Consider the following 25627-nt stretch of genomic DNA (forward strand, 5'->3'; position numbering starts at 1 on the left):
TGAAGTGTGTTATAATTTAATTTTATCCATATAACTGGCTGATTATTGATATTTGCCATACTTTCTACTTAAATTCTCTATCTGTAAGGTATTTAGCAAAGATATTGAGAAGAAAAAATAGATATAAAAAAGTGGCATTTTAAGGAAGATTTCCGTGAGGAATAAAATAACACTCAAGAAACATGGAAAACAAGGAGTGGGGACTAAAATGCCAAGTATTTGCCAGCTCTTTTCTTTTTCCGTCACCTGTATGTTTTACTGATACAATCCTGTTAAAACTTACCTGATTTAACTTGATAATTTAATTCCCTGCTTCGTCTATGATAAATGTAAATATACTTTTTCTACAACTACTATTTAATAATTTTATTGCATATTTAGTTAATTATTACATATAACCTTTTTTAGATTTGAGGCTACTTCAATATTAAAACTATGAAAAAGGACAGTTGAGTCTTATAAAGAGGTCAATGTTAACTGAAAAGGAAGAAATGTTTTAGCAATTACCTGAAATGTTAATTACTGCAGTTGAGTGCTTTATTTAGCTTTGAAGTTTTCCTAAGCCAAAGCAAATAATAATAGGAACAAATAAATAATAGCATTTCAAGTCAAATAATTTCATTTTTCTGAGCATGAGAGATTTTTCTCACGTTGATCAACAAACAGCTTTGGTACCAGAATAGACCACACTTTAAAACTGTGATTTTGCAAAATAAACAGAAACATCTTCAAATGGTTTCTTCTCTGTTACCATTCTCTGAAATCTGAGGGTATGGCATTAAATGATAATTCAGTGTGGAATACTAAGGTACTATAATGCAGATTTACTACTTACTGAAAAATCTAAATTAATGAAATGGAGCTTAAGTGAGCTAGAGGAATGGAGCGTTAACTTACCTTCTAGACCATCTTTCTCAAATATTAGGCAAGTTGCATCATCCTTTGGCAAATGCCCAATTTCTAATTCACAGATGAATTCTCTGATGAGTCTCTGAGGTCTCATTATTCTGTACTATTGATTAAAGAGGATTTCTTATGTCTTAAATATGAAATATGCCAGTGGCAGAGTTGACATTCTGTAATAAAAAACTTAGCAGAATAACTTATTTTCTCTCCCAAATGGGCCTCAGACATAACTAAAATGACATCATACCTGCTAAAGTACTCAGACCAATACCCAGCTCATGTTCCGAAGTATGCACCATTCAGTATGGAAGAATAAATTTAGGTCCAAATTGTCTACACAGTGATAAAAGCACTTTTGCCTGGCCCCTCCAATGGTCTAATTTTGAATAGAATTCCAGGGGGCGTTTTTTGGTAGTTCTGCAAGAATGAATTAGCTATAAGATGTACCCTCTCAAATAGCTGGATAATTTGATTTGATCTTTGAATGGGTTCATACAATTCTATTCATAGGAACACACAATTTAAATTAGAAGGGCTTCCTGAATTTTAACAAAGAGAACCCTTAAAAACAAAACATTGAGGGGCTGGCCCCATGGCATAGTGGTTGGGTTGGGCATACTGCACTTCAGTGGCCTGGGTTTGTGGGTTCAGATCCCAGGCACAGACCTACACCACTCATCAGCCATGCTGTGGTGGCAACCCACATACAAAATGGAGGAAGATTGGCCCAGATGTTGGCTCAGTGGTAACCTTCCTCAAGCAAAAAAAGAGGAAGATTGGCAATAGATGTTAGCTCAGGGTGAATCTTCCTTAGGAAAAAAATTAAAATAAATAAAAAATTGAAGATATAGCTATGGATATAAAACATTGAAATAATTATTGCTTTTATCAAGAAAATGTAGCATTCTTTAGTTCCTACTGTAGAATCTCTATTTCGTGTCCAAAATATGGACGAAAGTGTTGAGTTGCTTGATGTACCAGTGAATCATAGAGCAGAGAGGGGAAGGAGTTTTGATGGCCAGCATTCTCCAATACTCATGCCTACTGTGCAATCTGCCAACTGCACTTTTATTTACTAACTTGTTGATCTCAAGGAATGCCCTCATGTCTTAGACCAGGTTCCTTAAAAACAGAGCAAAGAGATTATGTGCTAACAATTTTTGAGGGTTGGAGGTGTTACAATCCCTGGGAAGTAAAAGTGAGGGAAGAAGAGAACTGATACAGGGAAGGAGGGAGAGCAAATACAAGGTTGTACATTCTTGAGCTGACCACGGCTATTCAGTAGCACAGCTACCTGCTCAGTCATCTCAGATGCCCCTTGAGAGGCCATATACATCATGGAACAGTGCCTGCTGGGGAAGGATGAGCACTTTATCTGCTGGTTCGGTCCCACCTCTTTTCTCTTATTTGTCGTAGGGAGTTGATTTCTTCATAATTTCTTATCCAGCTCTTCCACACAGCCCCTGGGGAAGCCACAGCCAGCTTGGGTCCAGCCTGCCAAGTGCCCAGGCACTGCAGCTTCTCTGTCCCATCAGCATGGATCTCCTTAGTGACTGGTAGTGGAGGTAGCAACCCCAGCTTTCATAACCACAGTAATGGTATGAGCCATTTCTAGGGCCACCCTGGCTCAGAAGCAAGACTACTTAGCAAGGCTTGGAGAGAAAGGGCCTAGGATGGGGTAGAGTATGAGAGGTCTTGGTATGAGAAAAATTCCCAGAAAGCATAGTCTTCTGTATCCTCTATATTTTATATATGGTAATTCATGCATATGAGTGTGTGGACCTAAAGAGCAAACTGTATAGAACATATGTTTAAACATATAATTGTGCTTTTTTTTTTTCCCTGGGAAAGATTTGCCCTGAGCTAACATCTGTTGCCCATCTTCCTCTCTTTTTTTTCCCCAAAGCCCCAGTACATAGCTGTATATTCTAGTTGTAGGTCCTTCTAGTTCTCAGGGAGCCACTGCCACAGCATGGCTACGGAGAGACAAGTTGTGTGGTTCTGCAACCAGGAACTGAACCCTGGCCACCAAAGTGGAATGTGCTGAACTTTTAACCACTAGGCCATCAGGGTTGGCTCTAATGGTGCATTTTTGACATGCACAATAATTTGACTTCATATGCTGTCATTTTTTAAATAATCCAAGTTGAACTTTATGCTTGACTTCATCATCTACAGTAAATGGGATACAGCAGAATCATTAAGAGCACAGATACTTGACTGAATCACCTGTCTTTGAATCCCAGCTCCACCACCTAGCTGTGTGATCTTAACCCTCAATTTTCCTTTCTATAAAATGGGGTTAATTATAGTATCTATTTCACAGGATACTGATGAGGATTAAATTAGTTAATACAAAAAGGCACTCCGAACATTGGCTATCACATAACAAGCTCTATAAATATTTGTTATTATTATTACATTTAATCAATTTCACTTCCTTGCTAAAATCAAGTCAGGGAAGCCCATAGAGAAACTTTTACCATCTGGTGAGCACAGAAGTGCATCAGACAGGAGACCTGGATTCTCATGCAGATGCTGACTGGATGGTCTTCAGCAGGTCACAATTCATACTTCTGTGCCTCAGCTTTTTCTTACTTGAACTTAAGGCTTTGAACTAGATGTTCTCAGGCGTCATATCCACTTTTAAAATTGTCTGATTTGCTGTTCATAAGTGAATTCTTTTAATTTTCAGGGATATTTCATAATTATTCTACACATGTAAATATTGATAGAAACATATACATTTTCCTTACTTTTCTTCTGATCTTTTGTGGGGGGAGCGAAAAAGCACCCCATGTTTTTTAGAATAGGAATGTTGCAATAAAAATGTTTTACAGAAAATAATGTCTAGCTTCTGTACATATATCTCTACCTTTTCCTATTTTGGTATTTAAAACATCACACAATTATACATAATACAGTTAGAGAAAGAAAAAAAGTGTTGAAGGATGAAAAGCACTTAGAGACACAAAGTACAGCCTTCTAAGGATGAGATTAATCCAGAAACCCAGCCACAGAGTCTTGCTCATTTGCTGCAGGTTGTTAGCACTGCTGATTCCAAGCTTTCTAGGAGCCAGCATAAAAATCACATAAATGTGACGGTTTACTATATCAGCAAAATAAAGCCAGTCTTCTTGTTTAGGGGAAACAAAAATTCCTGAAGCATTTTTTTTTTTCCCTGAGGGTCTTTGTGAAGACGACAGTGTGTGATATAATGAAAAAAGTCCTCAGTAATTCAGTAAAAGTGATTATTTGAGAATTTATCCAATAAAGTTCAGGTGTACAGGGGCCGTTTGAGGATGGCTTATTGTAGGAGGAGTATCAAGTGTCTGCAAGAATGGAAGGCCTATGTATCCTTTAGACACTCTCCAGAAAAATCCTTCTCTCAGCTAAACAGGCAACTCTTGGCAGGGAATTTTGAGACTGTATCTAGTACTTAGAGTATAGCTGTTCCTCAAGAGTGGATCTGGGGTAGGATTAGTAATTTGTGAAAACTTCGAATTTGTGAAAACTTAGAATTACAAACACTGGAACTACTAGAATTGGGAGATCTCAAAATCCCAATAATGAGTTGTTATGATCCGTTCTAGGATAAAATTTATCCTAAACTTCTTTTTCTCACTAATTAGCCCAATATTCTGGCACCTTCGTGATCTCACCACACCTTTATTTGATTAGATGTCATCAGTCACCTTATTGTTCTTTCCTCCCTTTTGTGAGGGCTGCTAGTAGAACTGCACAGCGTTTATTTCCTGTATTCAAGGCAGTATCCAGTGCTTTTAAGGCTTAACAAACAAACAAGTAGGTAAAGGAAGGCTTGTTAAATCCATTTTGTGCTCAGGATAAACCACATTCCTTCTAATGATGTCAACCTACCTTTGCTAATTTGATAACCTCTGATTTTAGAGTAAGTCATTGTTTCCTCTCATTTTGTACTTTGTTAGTGGAGCTTTTTGTAGAGTAGTATAAATTTTGTCAACAGGACCCTATAATATAGAATTATTTCAGCTCACCTGGGTTTTATTGCTTTAGCATAGTATTAATTAGTTCTAAACATGCTGAATCCAGGGGAAACAACCTTCCAACCGAAATGCAAGTATATATGGTACAGGAAGAAGTAAGCCATAAAGTCACACTACACAGCACATCAAAACTTCAGAGCCTCCCAAACATTAATTGAACTACGTTGCTCTGGTTTAGTGTTCTTGTCTTCGATCATTTATCAGTAAAACTTCGATCAGCATTTAAATAAAGTTTGCTTTGGGTGAAAACATTTTTCTCTTTTTTGATAAAGAGAGAATATTAGAAACTATGTTCATCCTATTGAGAAGCAGAACTCTGGAAGATTATTAAAAGATTTGATAGTTCAGCAGCATAGAGAATGGGTAATAATGAGGGGTACAGACAAAAAATTAAATGAGCTGAAAACTACAATTGGAGAATTATTCTTGGTTCGTGGATGTATACTCCTAGACTTCTTAGACCATGTACTGAAAGTGAACTGAATAAAGTTTCACATTGGACTAGCTTTGTAGCTCTTCAAATGAAAACATTTATAAAATTTCAGGTTGATCATACACACTGAGTGATATCACATTATTTAGTTCTGTTATTCAGTCACATTTTCTTCAACATCTTTTACGTGCAAGGAACTGTATTGGATATACAGTATATGCGTACTGGTGAGGGTGGATCAGACAAATAAACCAGCTATGGCCCCTTTTGTCATGGAGCTTTACTTCTAGGGAACTCCATATACATTTCTTTATTTTTAAAAAAATTAAATTTAAAATCCAAAAGTTTGAGGAAGCAGCCATTATTAACTAAAGTTATAATCTTATAAGTGTTTTCCTAGCACTGTGAGTCATCTCTATATGAATGTGGCTAATCTATAGTTTCGGAAGTTGGAATATAGAACAGAATTAATTGAAGTGGAGAATAAGACTGTTCTCTATACTTTTGTTTTTCCTTAGTCTGAGTTGGCCTGTTTGTGTTATAAACGAAATTATTAGTAGCATTTCACTGCCTTTCATCTTTGTCTCATAGTTATCCAACTGAATCTTCCATATTTCAATCTTTTTTCTTATAATATTGAGATTCAACATCACCTTGTAGATTATGACTACATTTAACATGCCAAATAAGAATATTTAATATTGACTTATAACGTTACTAAATTGTGGGAAATATTTTTAGAAAGAGTTCAGCTTCTGGAAATTTCTATTCACTTATAACTATCGCCACATGCAGCTTAAAAGGAAAACATTGTGAAAACCTTTTCAGCAGTTGCTGAAAACTTGGAAAAGCAAAGAAAAAAATCAAGCCAACGGGGCTCATTTGGCATAACGCACAGACTGTAGAATTAGTAGCCTCAGCCTGTGATGCACAACGCTGCCTCCATGTCCACGTAACTGAGGAAGGTCCTTCAGGAACAATGTGAATTTCTTTGCTGTCATCAGGCTGCCCTGGTTTAAAATACATTTTTCAACTTTGTTATGGGAATAAACTACTTTCTCCATCAAGAAGCAAGGGACAGTGTATTCTTATTCTTCCTATTCCAATATTTTTTCTCATATAAGGCAAATTGTTGAAATGGATTTTTTTCTTTAGGCCTTTCTACTTTCCCCCTGATCAAGTGCTAAAAACTTGAGATACTCTTGGAAAAAATGGAAGAATATTAATAATTTTATTATAAACTTCAGTTATACTAAAAGCAAATCATGATGTTGAATACTTCCCTTCAACGCCTGTGATTTGATCATGGTTCTGATTTATGATCACCTTTGACCTTGAAAATAGTCATAAATTTCTCATTAGGATAACAGCTGATAATTCTTTGTTGCAGGTTGAAGGCATAATGTTTAAGACCCTTTTGCAGTTTAAGCAGAATCTGGGGTGGGGCAGGAAACCCTCCTTTTAAAAAGGTGCTTTAAAAAGTTACTTTCAAAGTGCTGGTTCCCTGAGTAAGGTACTTTTAAAAGATCTGTCTTCAATTTGCTTAGAAAAGCTAATGTGCCATAAATTTAAAATAAAATAAGTTCTTTTCTTTCCACATAATCCATCATTTTATTGTCTGAAAACTTTCTGGTTTAACTTTCAAGGTTTTGTTTTCTTATGTTGTAATAAAATTTCCAATGATGAGATTAAATTACATACCCAGAGGTAGTTCTCAATGGACAAAGTCCCCGAAAGAAATAATATAAAAGGGCATCTGAAGAGCAAGCTTCCAACTCAATCTAGCAAAGAGGAAATTCAAGAGAGAGGTTGACCTGACCACTCTTTGTGAAGTATGAGTTCTGCTTTTAGATCAGTATATCTTTTTCAGCTCAATATTTTTTCCAAGTGAGTCTCATCATCTCCCTTGAAATATTCATTATTATTGAAATTTAGATGCTATATAAGAGCAATGAGAGTGATCTTTGCCAAGTAGTTTATTTTTTAAAGAAGGCAGTTTGATCTCCTATTTCTTTATCCTCCTGATGCCCATCCGTCATACATAATTTCAGTTACTGAAGAGGATACTGGGAACTGAAAATCTTTTATGCAAGTTGTTCTGGCAAATCTTTGAGCTGGTCTACCTACTTTTGGAGCACAAATGGCAGAGAGTTTCATTTTGTTTTCCTCAAGAATGTATGGCATGTTCCCATCTTCTGTCTTCTTTGGATTTCCTGTTGACTATCTTTATATGTTCTATTGGGTCAATAAAAGAATTGCTCTTTGTAACTTCCTTGGCTTCTTAGTTGTTGAGAACAATAGGGCAGTTGGTTAAGCCAATAATTTCGTATCATTGTCTTACTGGAAAACTCTTACAAAAGGAGTTGGTTAAGCTGGGAAGCGAAAGTTCCATCTATAGTTCCGGCAATGGGAGGAAAGTGAAAGATTGTTGGGTCTAAAAGGAAGAATCAAATGTTGCTCACCAATTTTAAACAACACCTAAAGAGCAGACGAAAGGATCTTCTTTCGGTTTTTCTGAAACTGTGTTGTAATGACAATATGGTTTTGTGTGTCTGTGTGGTTTTGTTTTCGTTTTGTTTTTGACTTCACAGGAAGAGGTTTAAACATGAAGGCAAACCTTTTAGATGTTAGCATGGCTACATATAAAGCAAAGCTGCCTTTTTTTTCTTTTCTCTGCTTCCATTTAGGCCTATCACATAATTTAAGAAAAAATAAAAATTTAACCACAGGAGCTCTAACTATAGTGTGAAAAAAAACCCTGATCAATTTTGTTTTCGCAGCACGATATTATCAAAGATTTAAGAAACAAATTTGCCAGCCTCGGCGAGAACTCTCTGGTAACAGCATAAATGTCTGTGTTGGTTGCTTTTGATTTAAAGGTTTCTTTTTTCATTTGTTTGAGCCCATTTCTTTTCCCCTCCTTTTAGTTTACTTTATTTTTCATACTCTGTAACTAGCAAGCCTTCATTTTTTAAACCTCTTCCATCTTCCAGTGTCTATTTTCCGTACTTTGGATGGAAAGTTTATGGCAGCAAAGCTGTCACTCTGGCTACTTCTGCTGCAGCTCTTCCTGCTCTTAGGTCATATATGTTTTGGCCGTTGTGTTTATGGACATGATACTAATTGACCGTTTCATGTCCCATTGACTAAGCTTCTCTACCACGCCATTTGATGGACTCGCTGTCATAGGGCTCTATGCAACTTTCATTCTGCAACTTATACTGCTTAGTTCCGTCTCAATTCTCCAGCGAACTGGATAGCTCAAGTGAATGATCCTACCAATCTTGAACTTGCTGTGCCTTTATATTTTATTTTTATTTTCTTCGTTATGTTTTCAGTGGTAGCTTAAGTGGAAAAGAACTCAAGCCATTGCTCTAGCAGCACCATGCAGTATTGTTTGTTACCACCAGAGAATACAAAATATAAAGGCACATTGCTTCTTTTATTCTTGGGGGGTGACTGGGGAGATCTCTATCCTAAGTCCACCACTTAGTTGAAGCCTACCTTTTGATCCATGTCAGCTTTCAATTTTGCTTAAACTCCAACACGTCTCAGTTAACGTTTTTCTGTCATTCAGTGATACCTTGCAACTCAAGCCATTTGCTGAGCAGTATCAAGTTATGGCCATGACATGGGAGATTATTAAAAACGTGACAAACTGATGCACAAATGTATAATTCAGAAAGTGCAAGTTTCACTGCTGAAGTACAGTACTTCAAAACTATGGTACAGGCTTTGGACTAATCAAATAATTAAAATTGAGAAAATCTATCCTGATAAACCAGTACCAAAAGTCTATCAAGAAAAATATAAAGGGGAAAATCAAGAGTTGAATATGTTACTATCTGTATAATAACATTGTTGGTGTTGAAATGGTCCATAATGTTGTCATAGAGCCCAAACATGAAGAGATGACTAAAAATATGGTTTATAGAAAGCTGCTGTGCTTACTGATAGCCACAACATAAATGGTTGGGATTTGTGTTCAGGAAAAAGAAATGGAAAAGCAAAAGCTTCTATACCAACAAGCCAGGCTCCACGACCGCGGGGCTGCCGAGATGGTGCTGCAGACCATCAGTGCCAGCAAAGGTGAGGTTCATTACTCTCCCTGGAAGGCTTTATATTTCAGATTTCCACTTTACTCTCTAGGACCTCCCTTATTTAAATTCTGCTGATTTATTTAATCCCTGAATTTCTTGTTCATGACTAGGTCAAGTGACTTCACAAAATGTGAGCTCCTATTTACCAAGTCCAATATTGCTTTTTCTTTTCAGAGTCTTACTAAAAGGTTGATTTCTGTTCATTAAGTTTTAGAAATTAAATTGTGACTCAATTCTAGCAAACCGATCGTATAAATCAGAGGTGGGCAAATGTTCCCTGTGAAAGGCCAGATAGTAAATATTCTCAGCTTTGCAGGCCGTGCAGTGTGTCACAACTAGCATGAAAGCAGCTAGAGACAATACAGAAACAGTGTGGCTGTTTTCCAATAAAACTTTATTTACAAAAACAGGTGACAAGCTGGACTTGGCCCTCAGGCCCTCATCCTAATAAAGCAAGACTATAAACATATTAAGAGAAAAGTGATGAAATGAAAATTGTTCAAACATAATATTGTTAAGTGAGGATGGAGAGAAATTTTCCTTAAAGGCAATTTTAAGTGGCTTATATTCATTTCAATATTATTTTAACACACATGATTAGTTTTGAATCTCAATAATTTTAGGTCTCAGTATTTCAAAATCAATTGTTTCTTCCTATTTTTTTCTATGTCCTCATATAGTCAATTCTTGAATATAACATAGAGAATTTAGTAAAACTGTTGATGGCAAAATATGCGTTAGTACTCTTCTAATTTTGGGGGGTATATAAGTCAGTCTGTCCCACTCTACCATTTTACCGATTTGTAGGGGTGTAATAATATTTTTAAAAGTGTACATTTTGAGAAAGAATAGATTAATGCAGCAGGTAAAATAACTTAAGGAACACTACTTTTTGTATTTTTAAGGTGAAACTGGACCAATGGTAGCTGCTACTTTGAAACTTGGAATTGCTATCTTAAATGGTGGGAACTCTACAGTACAGCAGGTAATGTCGTTAAGCCGTTCACATAGTGTACTTTCAAATAAATGGACTATATGGTCATCCTATTGAACTATTTTAGTCATCCTAAAAGAGTTATTAGTTGTAAAATTTTTCATTTTCTATCTAAAATCTGTCTTTATTTTATGGTCATCTTGTCCCAGTATCCAAATATCTTCTAAGGAGTACACTGAACACCCCATGTGGGGCACTAGCTCTCTTTAGAAGTCTGAAGTCATGTTGTATGGTCATGTCATTTGCAATGCAACCAGCTGGTTTGTTTTAATAGTGAAAAATAAATATTCTTACCTACAGAGCCTAGTTTGGTAACATGTTTTATGGTGTTATACCTTCTATAAATTGATTCTCAGGATTTTGTTGTATATATAGTATGAAGCCTGCTCCTAGGTTAACATGTCAGAAAAATGCACTGCTAATTCTCTTAGCTGTAGTTCTTTCTAGTCTCTTAAGACAAGAAAATCACTTCCCAATCAAGATTTGTAGCTATGCTCTGTTTAAAATTTAGACATGATCTGGGCTGGGATTTTAGTAACTTCAACCAGTTCTGACAAAGGATGCCATCTCTATATCCAAATGAAGGCCACGGTTTGTGGGTTTATTAGAATAAGAGTATCTGAGTAACTGAAAAAAACTGCAGAAACAGACTGGCACAGGTTGTGCGTTGCACACCTCGGGGACACCATTTGCATGGCCTTCAGTGTGGCCCTGAGCTCAGAAGAATATCTTATGCTAATTGAAAAGCAGCAAAACAAAACATAATTTAAGCAGCAGATTATGTTTTTCCAGGACTAAAATCTCTCTCTTATTTTTATATCCTGTCTTCTGTATGAGAAAGCATGGTGCGTGAACATGGAACTAATAACCATTCTTTCTTGCGTAAGTGTTAGTGAGGCAGGTAAAGGGCTCCCCTGACAGAAGGAAAGAGAGGCTAAGGAAAACCTAAGAATGTCTGACTGCAAGCTGCTATGAACCTCAGAATCACGACAGTGGGTCAGAGCCACGAATGTGCTGCTAAAAACCTTTGAGTCTGAGAAAAGAAAAGCAGAGAAAATTGGAAGGTGGCTTTTAGATTGGTAAAGTTTTAGACTAGATTATGTAGCAACCCAGAATGGCTGAAAAGTTCATCTTTACATTTTTCTCAAATTGTATATTTTTGTCTGTAAATATCATCATTACATTTTAGGACTGGAAGAGAACATAGACATAATCTAAGCCAGGGTTTCTTTTTAGTGCCTCTTATAGTTCGCTGAAGCCTCTGGACTCCTCTTGGTGTAATGTTTATAAACACACAAAGTAAAATTGCACAGGTTTACAAAAGAAACCAAGTATATTGAAATGTGGTTACCAAAATATTATAAAACAGGTTTCTGGTAAAGTAATATGTGTTTCTTTGTGAACTCATTAAATAAGAAATCTAGTGCTTGTTCTAATAATTATTGAGAAAGAATGATTAGTCTAAATATTTTAAAATAGCTGTAACAACTGTAATGTGATATGAAAATATCTGGAATTTCTATTGGTGACAAAATCCTAGTCACTGCTAATCTTACTTGTGTTTGTTGCCTAGATTAATAGTTGAAAAGAATGCTAAGTTTGAGTTAGAAGTTAGTGGAAATAAAGATGTCTTTTTTCCCATCCAATTTAGAAAGTCCTTTTGGATTTCCATAGTAAATGACTACATGGCATTAAAAAAAAAAGAGAAAGGAAAAGAAAGAATACCTAAAGAACCTACCTAATCTCTCTACAATATTTATCAGAAAATAATTTCTCTTGCCTTATGTTTTACTTCAAGACCTTAATTGTATAGTATATATATATTCAGAAATCCTTGGAGCTGAAAGGAACCTTGAGAGGTCATGTAATATATGTACTTGTTTATACAGAAATTTTTCTTTTCTCTCTAAACCTTCAGATATATATTCCACCGCCTCTCTTTGACCCTGTAAGCCGCTTTTTGTTTTAAAAGACCAATGATTAATAAATGTTTCATGTTTTATTAGACCAATGTTATCATGCCCCCAAAATGGTTATATGTTTTTGTGTATCTGTGTGTACATATGTGCGTGTATGTGTGTATATATGCATGTGAAGTTGTATGCGTATGTGCATATATATACATATACTATCTGTGTGTGTATGCAACATTTACATATTTAGTTTTATATTGCCTTTGATTCTGATTACTAAAAAAAGATTACTACCAAAATTTTGACTGCTAAGCTGAGCCCTGTTTAGACAGCATTGATGATAGGAATTATTCTCATCTATTCAATATTTGTAAAGAGCGGTATCTTTATTTTCTTATAACCTTTGGTATGCCTTCTATCATCTTACCATCTTGTATGTACTTCTTGTTTGAAACCTCCAACACATTTTATCCACATTCAAAATAACTGTTTCTTTATGGTGTGTGCCAATCAGCTAACAAGACGGAGCCATGCGTGGCTTTAGCACTTTTTATATTTACGTTTAACCAAAATTTTGACCACAGAGTCTGGATGTCGTTCTGAGGACAGAGGAGAAAAATTTAATAGTCAGATGATTCCTATCATTCCTTGTGTGGTAATGGAAACTGAATTTCTGTCTCTGTCATTAGCGTACGGTAGTCAAAACTCTGGGATTATAATGCTGTTTAAGGAACTCACTTTTGTATGGAAATCTGTGAATAACCTCCAGATGGATCTTCTTCCCAGTAAATTTGAACTAAGTATCTAAATCTCCAAATGCTTAAAGAGTGACTAGAAGAGAATTGAGTGTATTTATAATGCTTATGGTGGTTATGTAGAGCCACTCCCCTGTGCCAAGCCGTGTTTATGTACTGCTGCAATTGAAAACGTACAACTGTCTTGCTTTGACACAGTTGTCATTGTTTCATGGTAAAGATGACAATAGTAATATTTGTATGCACTGAATATTTTTTATCTTTATTTCAGAATAGAAAGCATGTTTTTGTTGTTTCTTTGTTTATTTAACGAAAGGCAAAATTTGTGTTCAGTGGCCATATGGTTTATGTATTTACTATAGAAAATGCTTGACTACCTCAAGGAGAAAAAGGATGTGGGCTTCTTCCAGAGCCTTGCTGGCCTGATGCAGTCATGTAGGTAAGCACACACTCTCCCTGTTTTGGGTCTACTCAATGTGCCTTTCAAAGTGTTTGTTTTACATTACTGACAATAATTATGCATAGAAGAATTTTTAATGATTAAACACACTTTAAAGTGGGACGATGGGTAGTGTCTTATTTTCTACCTTGTTAGGTGTTAGTAATATCTTAATTACTAAATTACTCAACGTTAAGAATGTCTTAAAATAGTCTTCCCTGTGCTTAAATGGGGACCTTTGAGAATTAATGTGTGTTCTGCATACTTGAAAATGAGTAGAGTCTGATTTTTAAAAGAGAAAAAAGAAATTATTTTGTTTTATTTGGGAGCTTATAGAGCATTTCTCATTTTCCCCAAATAAATGATCCTTAACCAACTAACTGTGATAATCATTTTCTATTTTTTACAATATTTAAAATCATTCAGACAGCATTTGATCACGGAAACTGACACACACTTAATGTAATAAGCTATTCCAACTGGAAAAACATGATTATTATAATTATATTTCAGTGTGTCTGCTAATTTTGTAATGCACTCCCAAAGTTGAAACCCATTACTGCCTGCTGTCTGAGCTTCATGTGGATCATTTCAGTGTAGGCCCTGGGGAGAGACTAGTCTGCTGCTTGGAAAATTATGGTTGGTAGACATTGAATTGGGCCATGTTTTCAGTATGTGGTAACATTTGGTTCACATTTCAAGATATATGGTTTTTAGACATTTGCTCTCTTGAAGAAACAAAATTTTCTGTTAGCCCTCTAAATGTTTTCTCCCTGTTATTTTAGTGTCCTTGACCTAAATGCATTTGAGCGACAAAACAAGGCTGAGGGACTTGGAATGGTGACAGAGGAAGGATCAGGTATTAATCACTTAAATTAAAAAGATCACCTGTTTCCCTTTCTTCCCTGAAATGAGTCAGTTATCGATGACCTTTTCAATACAGAGAGATGCAAAGTTATTTTTAGATGGACATAATGCTTACGTGACTCATTTAAAGTTCATAATTGCACACGCACACAGATCACACCATAAATCCAGCCCTCCCACGTCAGTCGTTAACCCCCCCTCTGTCCCAGACCTGCCCTCGGTGGCCTTTCCCCTAGTTGGGTAGTAGAAAAAGATCCCTTATTAGAGAGTTATCTATAAAATTATAAAGCACATGGATGAATCTAATTAGAGAATGTGTGACTTTCTTTGGCCACTTTAGCAAACTGTCAGGCTGTCTGATTCTTCTCTCTCCTTAGGATAGTAATCCTTTCAGATGCTCCACTCTATCACTGTTCCTACCATCTCCTCCCTTTTAGCACAGTCATCCTTCTCTCTCACATATCCGTATGTCTTTGCAAGTCCAAGTTGTTTGATGAAAGAAATTAAAGTCATTTTTGTGTTTAAATAACTCTGATCACTTAATTTACATGTGCACAAAAATAATGACTCACATAATCTTAGAATTTTTCTCTCTGTAAATAGATGTGTGTATAAACTAGAAAATATAGCACACAGTGTATTTAAGGAAGAAACAACTATTGCTGCGCATTCCTTTTAGTATTTGTTAAGAAAATAATTATCTGCAATATTTTTGTTTTGATTTATTTTTATTCTTTTGTGTTTGATTTTAAAGTTAATTTAGTTTTAGCAAGGCCCTCTGTGTTTATCTGTTTTTGTTTGTTTGGTCTGGTTTGCAGTTGTCATCTTATCAGTGTATTAGTTTTGGAACATTGACTCTTCTATAAACCTAATCATGTTGCAAAAAATAGGGTTTCTCCCGTCTGACATTTGTAGTCTGCTGGCCTTTCTGAAATATTTTAGGATTAACTATTCTTGCTAATTACCTCTGTATATTTTTGCTCTCACAATAGGGAAAAAAATTAGCTGCATTTCTCTTACTGTATTTTAAAGATGTCATTTATACCTATTCTAACACTGCTAGTCCTATATAGCTTCTGTGTGATTTTATTTTCAGCTTGGTACTTGAAGGTATAGGTTCAAGGATTAAATATTAGTCATCCAGTTACTTAATTGTGTTAGCTACCTTCCAGAAAAATCACCAGCAGCACTGTAAGCTTACTTAGGTTTTCTGAAAATAAATATGAAGCCAAATCTCTTTGTTACTAATGTTTGTGTCAGCAATTACAGCAGCCGACCTGAAGGCCCCATATGGAAAACTCAGAGCCACTACAAATTTCAGGGCCCAGTATTTGCCTGTCCCTAGCATCTCACGGAAGTCCTGGGCATTTTCCAAATGTAAAGGACCTGAAAGCGAATGAATTCTCATCCACAGTCTGACTTCCTTGTCTTGGAATTAGAAATCAATTTCATTTTTTCCCACAGTTATTACCTAAAGTTCCAGAGGCTCTGAACACAATTCTGTTGATCGTTCTTAGTCACCCTTCATAGCAGTTCCCACAAAGGATAGTGGCCACACAGGTTTATTTGACTGGGTCTCCTCTTCTGTCAGCCGGATATGGATTGGAGTAATATTTGTGAGTCCCAAATCAGAAATAGCTTCCTGGAGTGACCATTCTGACATGAGAATTTATTTCATCTCTCAATATGAGATTGGTTTGTTTATTCTTTTTCAACACACACATAAAAATAATTGCTCAAACCGATTAACACGTTTTTTTTTTATTTTCTTACAAACAGCAAAACAAAAACAAAATCTCAACTTCTTTCTTTTTCCCCATTTCCTTTTCTTTCGACTACTCTAAATGTACTATCCTCTCTTCCTCAGTCATCACTCATGAGCGTGGTAATTATTAAAAATGAACCGTCTTTTATTTATTTGCTCTTTTATTTCTTGTTAGCTTTGTGTACAGTCTTGGTAGTGATAGTTTTTTGTGCATTTTTTCCTTTTATAGACCATTTTAACAAGTAGATTATTTAATTACCATCATTATGCATCCTATTATTTTAAAAATTTATATATCAAGCTTTCCTTTTTTTTCTTCTTCCTATGAGAATGTGCAGTTATTAAAATATTAGAAATGAAGGGGCAACGAGCATTTAAATTGTTTTTGGATTTGTTTTGTTCTGTTTCTTTCATTTACAAAAATTTCTGGTGGATTCAGTGTTTGCAGTTGTGTAAATGAATGAATCATAGAATGTGTGCGGTAGTTTCCCTGTGGCGTTTCTGTCTTGGACATCCTGTGGCTTTATGGCTGCACCAACTGGTGCATGGGAAATCAGTGGTGACCCACGGTGGGCTGTGACCAGCTGAGTCTCCTCTTGGCCACTGGGCTCTGCCAATTCCCTTCCAAGTACTGAGAGATCTACAGAGTTTTTCTCTATTCCTTTGAAAATATCCCCCATTAAAAACCTTCTTAACATAAAAACTAATTTTCATTCTTGAAACTGAACTCAAAAAAAACCAGTAGCAAATATTTACTCCTCAAACTAATAGAACTACAAAGATTGCTTTTTTATTTCAAAGTAGTTTCTGAAAGACATTATATACAACAGTAATAAAGAAGAGATGAGATTTTTGAATAGTACGTAGTATGTCAACAAGGCTTTAGAGATTAAATTGTGCTTTCTGAATACACACTGTTGCCTTACTCAAGAGACCTATTAGGAGAACATGCAAGGGCAACTCATTAGCTCTATTAATATTACACTATTTCCTAGATTAAGGATCCCTATTCTGACTCGATCTTTTGGCATGTTTTAAACATTTCTGTTACATGGCCATTCTTTTGTTCCAGATTCTACAAAAGTTAAGAAAAGTTTGTACCCTCATAGGAGAAGGAAAATCTGTCATCCCTCTTGGAATATCTAGAAAAGGCTGAAAAATCTAACTCTGTTAGTGATATCAATGTTTCAGAGCTTGAGGCTTGGACAGTATAGGCTCCACACTGGGAAAATAATCTGATAGATCGAAGTCTTCTGCATCCTAACCAACGGTCTTGATTAGGCTAAATCTTTCCTAATGAAGGTAAAATAACCATAAGTTGTATAGGCATGGAAAATGTATAACTTAAATGCCTGAACTTTAGATACCCACAGCCCTCCAATGAGGTATTGTCTCCATTTTAAAGATAAGGAGACTGAGGAACAGAAAGGTTACATGACTTGTCCAGGGTCACACAGCAAAATGGCTGGGACAAGACTGAATCGCAGGCATTCGGCCTCCCACCATTTAATGTACCAGTGCCATGAACCAAGTCCCTTTCCCCCCATCTATTAGTGTTCTTTGGGGCTTATTTTTTGTCCGACATTTTCCCGCAGGTGTTATTTTTGCCCCTTCACTTCACTCCCTTCGAAGACACTGATCTATTGCCAATTTTTGCATTTATTGTTGACGTTTTAAAATCACTTTTGAACTTTTTATAGTTACAAATGATATTCCTAATCTGTTACTGAGATACCATTAGGAAATATGTGTTTCTTTAAGGTTTGTATATACAGATTTCAGACTAATCATTTATATTCCTTTTTCTACTGCTATTATTGTCACGTGAGTTTGTTGTGTCCCCATTCCTCCTTTACCAGATTTCCTCCATTTTATCAAAGCCCGGACCTCCCACTTGTTTAAAAAGAAAAGGTTCTTCAGCAAGTGTGTTTGGTAGATTTGTGATGTGCTCAGTGTTGTCCTCTGTATATTTTTTAGTCATATGTGTTTTCTTTTAACACATAATGAAGTTCAAAACCAAAAACCTACATGAGTATTTAAAACTTCATTCCATTCTTGGATTTTTAATTTTTGTTTTCCTCAGAACCATTTAGCCTCATTACTAAATCATTTTGAGCTTGAAAGTGCAATTTTCCTTCTTTCAAACGTCTTGGAATGTAGTTGGAGATATTCCATTTTACTTTTTGGCTGTTTTGCAGTGGTCCTAGACTTCATAAGCGAGATAAAGTTTTGAAGCTTACCCGATTCCTCAGAAATTGATTTTTTAAAATTTTATATAAACCATTAACTACCCATTAACCTTCCTAAATTTCTATCTGTATCTGATAATGTGTTTAACTGAGGTTCTTATTAATGTGTTTATAGTGACCTCCTCAAGTTTATGTGAAATTGAAGCAAAAAGTATTAATTTTTAATTAATTAATCAAAAAAATCATGAAAGCAATTTTTAGATACTGGTTACCCTAATTTTTTGTTGGTATTTTTAGGGCTTGATTATTTATGGGCTGTCTCTCACCCCAGATTTTCAAAGTCCTTTCACAAGTGGGCTGGTGCTAACGCCTGAGTTCTAACTACACTGCCATTCCTGTGGGTAAACTTTCTCTTCAGAGAAAACTTGTGATGTTGGTTCATGACCATAAATAGGTTCTCTTAACAACATTGCACAGTTTTTAATCTTTGAAGTACTCATTTAAATCTGAGCAGCTCTTTGTGCTAGCCACTGTCCTAAGCGTCAGTATTATGTACACAGACTTGTAGACAAATAACTTCAAAACAATGCTCAGTGTGTATGGGCAAACTGAGTTGAAGTACATAGCTGCCAGGGGCATGGGGAAGGATAACAAAAGAAGTCACATATGGCCTGAAGTGGAAGTTTATCTGATAGATATGGAAGGCAAATAAAGACATTCCAATGGAAGGGAACAGCATATGCAAAGTTTAAGATACAAACATGTCAGAGAACAGTTACTAACTTCGTGTGGTTAAAGAGAAAAGAATGACTAGAGGATGGAAAGATAGTATATGAGAGGCCATAAAAGGCCTTCTGTGCCCCGCCAAGGAATTTGCACTTTCTTTCTGAGGCCGTGGAGAGCCATTCAATAGGAAACACTTATGTGATATTATATATTATGTGATGATCCACTTGGAATTAAATTCCTATCATCCATTGTTCAAAAAAAATGCTTCAAGAATTTAAATGAGTGCTTCCGAGTTGAAAAACTGTGCAAGGATGTTGAGAAAACCTATTTACAGCCATGAGCCAACATCACAGGCTTTCCTTGAAGAGGAAGTTTACCCACAGGAATGTTCAAAATGTTCAAAAAATGTTAGAATCCACTGACATTAAAGTGCACAGAGTTCTCATTTCTCAGGAATGCTAGTGTCCTAAATAGACATTGAGTCCTCCAGAGACAGACCAGCATCATTTCCGTCATGGCAGCTGGGCAGCTCTGAGGTTATGTTTAACGATAGATTGTAGGAAGTTTTTGAGAGTTTATTTTTCATAATTACTGTTAAAGAAATCAATCTGTTTATCAGTAGGGTGTTATAACTGGATTGCTTACCATTGTTGTTTTAGTCAACAGTGTGTAACATGGGCATCACAGTCTGAAGGCAGGGAGAGTGGTCAGGATGTTGGTGGATGGGATGGATGAAGGACAGTAAGGATTTCAATTAGAGTAGTGAGAGCTGAAAGGCATGAAGAGAGGGATATAAGAGAAACAATCTACAAATCACACTTGAAAGCAGAGGGACTTTTTCCTCCACAGACAACGTGTACTTGAGTCCTGTTATCCATGGCACATACCTAATTTATTTCACACAGTGGTCATTTTTATTGTCTTGGCATCTGAAATAGGAATGCATTTTATGCACTGGTGCCAAGTTGTTACCTTAATTTAAATACATGCACTTAGTGGAATTTATGGATTATTTATCATAGCCGCAACCCACTGAAATTCTTTATTTTAGACATCTAGGTCTTTTGAACTTACGACTTCAGACCATTGAAACTTCACATTTGTTCCTACTGTGCTTTGCATATTTAAAAGCAATTATACTTGTTTGAACCAATTTGATTATCCCAACAGCCCTAGGAAGTAAGGAGGTCGGGAGATTGTTAATCCGCATATCAAAATGATGGAACAAAGGCTCGAGAGGTGAATTGACTTTCCCAAAGCCAAATATCTAGAAAATGATTTTCCTCAGGTTCTAAAATTGGTGAAAAAAGTTGGAGTTCACAACTTAAATTACGTATAGTGCATGTAATGATTGTCGGTCAAAGATCTTATTGATTACTGATATGAACCTTATGAAGTTTAGGAACTGTGGCATACTGGATTCAGAAAGACCACATAATATTGAAATCATCTGTCTCTCCCATTAGACTATGAGCTTCTAGAGGTTAGGGATTATACCCATTAGTCTTTTTCTCCCCAGCGCCTCACAAGGTGCCTAGCTTATAGGAGACACTTAATGAATGTTTATTGAAGTTTACTGGATTCAAATTTTTTACCAGTTAATAGCTATAGGACATTAGTCAAGCTACTGAATTTGTCGGTTGTTTCCTGAACCACAAAATGGGATTCATATCACCTAATTTATGAGATTATTATAAACTTGAAATGAAATGATGAGAAATACATCTAGCACAATACCCAGCACGCTGTAGTCACAAACTAAATGTTAATTGTAAATCCATTTAAAAATTTTTATTCTTTGTTAGTTGAATTGAATTAAATTTAAGCAGCCATATTTCTGTCATTTAAGCAACAACATTAAAACTAGCGACGTGAAATCAAATAACTGATTTTTCACTATTTAAAAAAATATTTGTAGCCTTAATCCTTCAGTTTTGCCATATACAAAAGAGATATTTAAGTCCTCTAAAGATCAGTAATCAGAATTATTTCCTCCATGGCAGTGGGAGGCTCTTGGGTTCCATTTGACAGTAGATTATAGAGAATTATTTGATGTGGCCGCTCTTATGCCTCGTGCTGCTCACCCCTTTATCTTTGCATTATTAGAGATATTGACATGACAAGACCCTACAACAAAAGGAATCTTAGTCTCCTGCAGTCTATTTATTCTAATTCAATTGTTTATATACATATATACACACACACTTATGTGTATATATATATGTAAAAGATAGTATTTTTACTTATTTCATTAATTTTATTAAAAATTATTGATAATTATTAACAATTAAACTAAGCTTTGTCTAGAGATAAGGCTGTGAACTTTGGGCTATGTTCACAGATATTCTAAGTAACCAATAAGAAAAAAATTGTTTGTATTGAACTTGAGCAGACATTTGTGTACTTTTCTATTAATTGGACAAACCAGTTGTGACTAGAACAATTTTTACTTCCAACTGAAAATTTATGTTTTTGAAAATATTTTTGTCCATTAAAATTAAGATGGCTTTTTGAAAATATAAACACGTTTAATGAATATGTTCTAATAACCATATTCATCATCTGGGCATGTTGTTCCCATCTTTATTTAGTGTTATTGCCACTGCTAGTAATAATATTAACCTTTCCACAACTGATAAAAATGGTCACATAGATTATGAAGCACCAGTGAGGTAGAGAGTGCACGTTATTCTCGTTTTACAGATAAGTAACCTAAGGCGCAAAGAATGAACTCATCGTCAGCAACAATATTGAAATAACTCTCCCTTTATTACAGTATTAGAAATCATAAGCCCCTTATAATTAAAAATGAAACTAAAGGAATGCCCTTCACAATATCTACATTTGGCCATCGAGCAGCTATTACAAATAGTATCTTAAGAAAGTAAGAGCACTTTCAACTACATTTACTCCATTTTGTTATTTGTTATTAATCTTAGTTTCCATCCTACAGTGGAATTTCTTTTGCATACATCACCAAATAGACTGTTGATCCTGTACCTTCTGCAGACATAAAGCCATCATCCAGCTCTGTTACTGCACCACCTACATGCAGCATGGGCAATGGCAGCATTTTAATCCGATAGTAATGTGTTCGTTAAGCAATAGCACCCTGGTATCACGTGATGGTAAATGAAGGCTTGCCCCCTCCCTCTCTTCTCTCCCTCTTGTTCTGCTGTGTGCAGTGTGTCCTTATGTAAGCGAAATTACTTGTATGTGTTTCGGTATACAGTCAAGAAAATACTATGCATGCCAACAATAAATAAAACCTTGTGTTATAAATCAATGTACATTGTGCAGGACATTTTGAGGTACACAGGTAGACTATATGATATTTCAGTGTTAACTTTTCTGAATACTTTCTATCAAGGGTTACTTATTCCACATTGAATATATGAACATTAAAAGGATGTACATGGTTTATTGATTCGACTTTCTGAAAACAAACTAAATTTTAGATGGGCCTACAGGGAAAGAATCAATAAGTCTATGTAACTAACTCATAATATTTTGGTTGAAATATCATTTTAAAGACTCTTCCAATTAAAATAGCTCATGAAATGATACTAAGTGTCATCAGTGAATTTAGTTTATTGGCCTAGAATGTACTCCCTTTCTTTCCTATCCTGTCATGAACGTAAACACTGAGGAATGGGCTTATCAGCCATGTATTGAGATTCAAAACAGTGTGCAATTAACACTTAAACTTCACACGACTGATTTGTATACTTTGTATACGTGGTGATTTTAGTTTGGTCACCGAATATCATATCTTTCAGGCTAACAGGGAAACCAGTACAGTGATTTTATGTACTTTTTTTAATGTTTATATTAGTTTTCAAAATGGTTTTGCTTCCTAACCCTCCCATTATATGAAGCCTCTCACTTTGAAAGTCACAGACTGCAGACTGGTAAGTCCATCAGCTCTCTGTCATTATGATCATTCATAATTTTAGTTGAAGTAAACACATGATCATTGCATAGTTTCCTTTATTAGCCCAAAGTATTTCTAGTCTGAAAAGTTATTATTATTTTTTCCAATACATAAGTACATCCATTCACTTTCCAAACAGCATTTTTTTGTCATTTTGCTTTCTAAACAAATTTAGATCCCAGAGCATACACTCATAATGTTGAAAATTTTTTCACCAACACTCTGTGCTTTAAAAATCAACTTTCATGTGTGTGGTGCTGTTTTTCTGTTTGTTTCCTTCTTTGTGTTTTTGCTTTCAAAGTAACTTGTGATCAAGATACATTTAAATTGAAATATAGGTAAAATATCTAAGCCCTTTTTTGAGGCTTCATCCTTGCCCCACAATATATTTAGTTTTTAATGATGTAGAGTAGCTTCGATGCCTATGAGATGTCCTTCTTTTCACCTTTCTTTATTAGGTTTAGTTCTCATGGCATGAACCACCAAAGTCTTTCTTTTGGTTTAATATTTTGAATTAGGTCTCTTTGCCAGTTCTCTCTCCTCTGGAAGTAATGCTCTAACCAATGACATCGCTATTTTAGATTTCAGAAGTCTTTTCTTTTTTTAGATCCATAGACAAGCTTATGAGAGAGTTAACTGAAATAAGAAACATTTTTCTTGTCATTTACAATTTTCACAAAAATCCTTTAATTAGTCTTTAATAAAGGAAAGTCTTGGCCCCATTTTATATATGCATTGGATCCTTTGCATTGAATCATGTGGTCATGCTCTGGGAACAAAGCAGATTTAACCTTAACATTCATAAGAGGTGCAGAGATCATTTCTATATACACCTTACTGAAAAAAAAAGAAGAAAGAAAAGAAAAGTTTAAATCTTAGGTTGCTTCTAAAATGTTGCCAAACCCATGCTGCTACTTTTAACAGAGAGAAATCTGAGTTTTAAGATTCAAATGTTCTTTTCTGACAAAGAAAAAGTGCATCTATCTGCCAAGCGCATGATCTTCTGAGCTTCAGATAGAAAAGTGGCTATGACTTGTGACTGTTTTTGGTTCAGAACGATGCTAGATCAACATGCAAGTTTCATGGAGGTGGGGATAGAAAGGGAGGGACAGACGCGGGTGGTTGATAATGTCTGATCTCTCTGAACTTTCTGCAGGAGAAAAGGTTCTGCAGGATGACGAGTTCACCTGTGACCTCTTCCGCTTCCTGCAGCTGCTTTGTGAGGGACACAACTCAGGTTTGTGAGGCCCCAGACCATCTTGTGGAAGAAGTAGCTTGAAGCCTGCAATAACAGGAGCCTGATAGTTCCAATTAGGCTCCATCCCTTGAGTCAACAAGCAGTTCTTGAGCATTACGCTGTAGGCATTGGCACTGTGACATTTTATATATTGCTGTGCTGTTGTCAAAGTCCTGTGCTAGCTGTTTCACTTAATTCTTATCAGTTGTTCTTATGTTACAGAAGACAGGTGATAGGTAAAGAAAGATCTAGATTAGATAGATACCTATAGAGGAATATATAGCTTTATTTCTTTTCTACCCTTTCTCTTTAACTGGGGCATCGACTTCACTGTCTTACTTAGCATGATGAATTTCTATTCGTTGTCTGAATATCTACTTCTCTACCAGACTGTGCATCCATGAAGGCAGGAACTACATCTTAATTTTATTTCAGTTTCCCCAGCACTGAGCACAGTACTGAGGAACAAATGATTACTGAATAGATAATTTAATTACTGTATTCTAAAGGATGGGCATCCTTTCAGTCATTCACAAGCCCAGAGCTCTAGAGCTACGAATCAGGAAATGGGTATTAGCAACATCGTTGACAAAATTGATAGTCTGTGAAGCACCTAGATATATCTGTGGGTCCTCTCTCACTTTTTATGGAAAATATAAATTATTTCAGATTAAAACACTACTCTAAGCCACAATTATTTTACTGGAGACATCATTTGCTTTTGGATTTCCTCGAATAATTCAAACTCAATTTTAAACTTTTGAATGAGCTTTAATAACGTCTTTTGATCTTATATAGATTTTCAAAATTATCTGAGAACTCAGACTGGCAATAATACAACTGTCAACATAATCATCTCGACTGTAGACTACCTACTGAGGGTGCAGGTACGTTGCCTTATGTGTTAGTAACAAATTAAAGGGGTCGGTTAGTTGAGATAATATGGCAGAGTTGTTGATCTGCCATGTTTTAATGTGTTTTGATTTATGACTAGACAGAATTTTTTAGATATTTTGTCTTTGATCACAAGCTATCACCAAGTCTTGGGGTGAAACTGCCACTGTTGTCTTTGCCTCTGATCCTGGCTCCTACTTTGCTCATTATTTTCTTCCTGTAAGTGGGGATTTTTTTTTCTACCGTTTTTAGCTTGATGGCATTTTAAATTCATTTTCGTGTTGTAAAGCACTTACATGCTCTGATCCTTCTTCTACAGTTGATTAGATAAGCAGGGGAAGGATATTTGAAACATTCTTAGGCATGAGAAAGCACTTTCAAACTACCTACCATATACTTAAATTTAATAGCCTAAGGTTAGTTCTTTTCAGCTGTCCTAATATTTGA

At 35.6% G+C, this 25627-nt stretch overlaps 1 protein-coding gene across 4 annotated transcripts in view; it reads left to right on the forward strand.

The window, feature by feature from the left end:
- Positions 1-25627, forward strand: part of RYR2 (ryanodine receptor 2) — a 678741-nt gene that overhangs the window by 599376 nt on the left and 53738 nt on the right. For all 4 annotated transcript variants that reach the window (XM_046653495.1, XM_046653496.1, XM_046653497.1 and 1 more), the window contains 6 exons: positions 9354-9453; positions 10370-10449; positions 13489-13565; positions 14351-14424; positions 24206-24286; positions 25085-25173. In XM_046653495.1, the coding sequence (XP_046509451.1) occupies positions 9354-9453; positions 10370-10449; positions 13489-13565; positions 14351-14424; positions 24206-24286; positions 25085-25173 (501 nt within the window). The remainder of the gene's footprint in view (positions 1-9353; positions 9454-10369; positions 10450-13488; positions 13566-14350; positions 14425-24205; positions 24287-25084; positions 25174-25627) is intronic.

Source organism: Equus quagga, chromosome 2, assembly GCF_021613505.1.
Source record: "Equus quagga isolate Etosha38 chromosome 2, UCLA_HA_Equagga_1.0, whole genome shotgun sequence".
NCBI classification, from domain to species: Eukaryota; Metazoa; Chordata; class Mammalia; order Perissodactyla; family Equidae; genus Equus; species Equus quagga.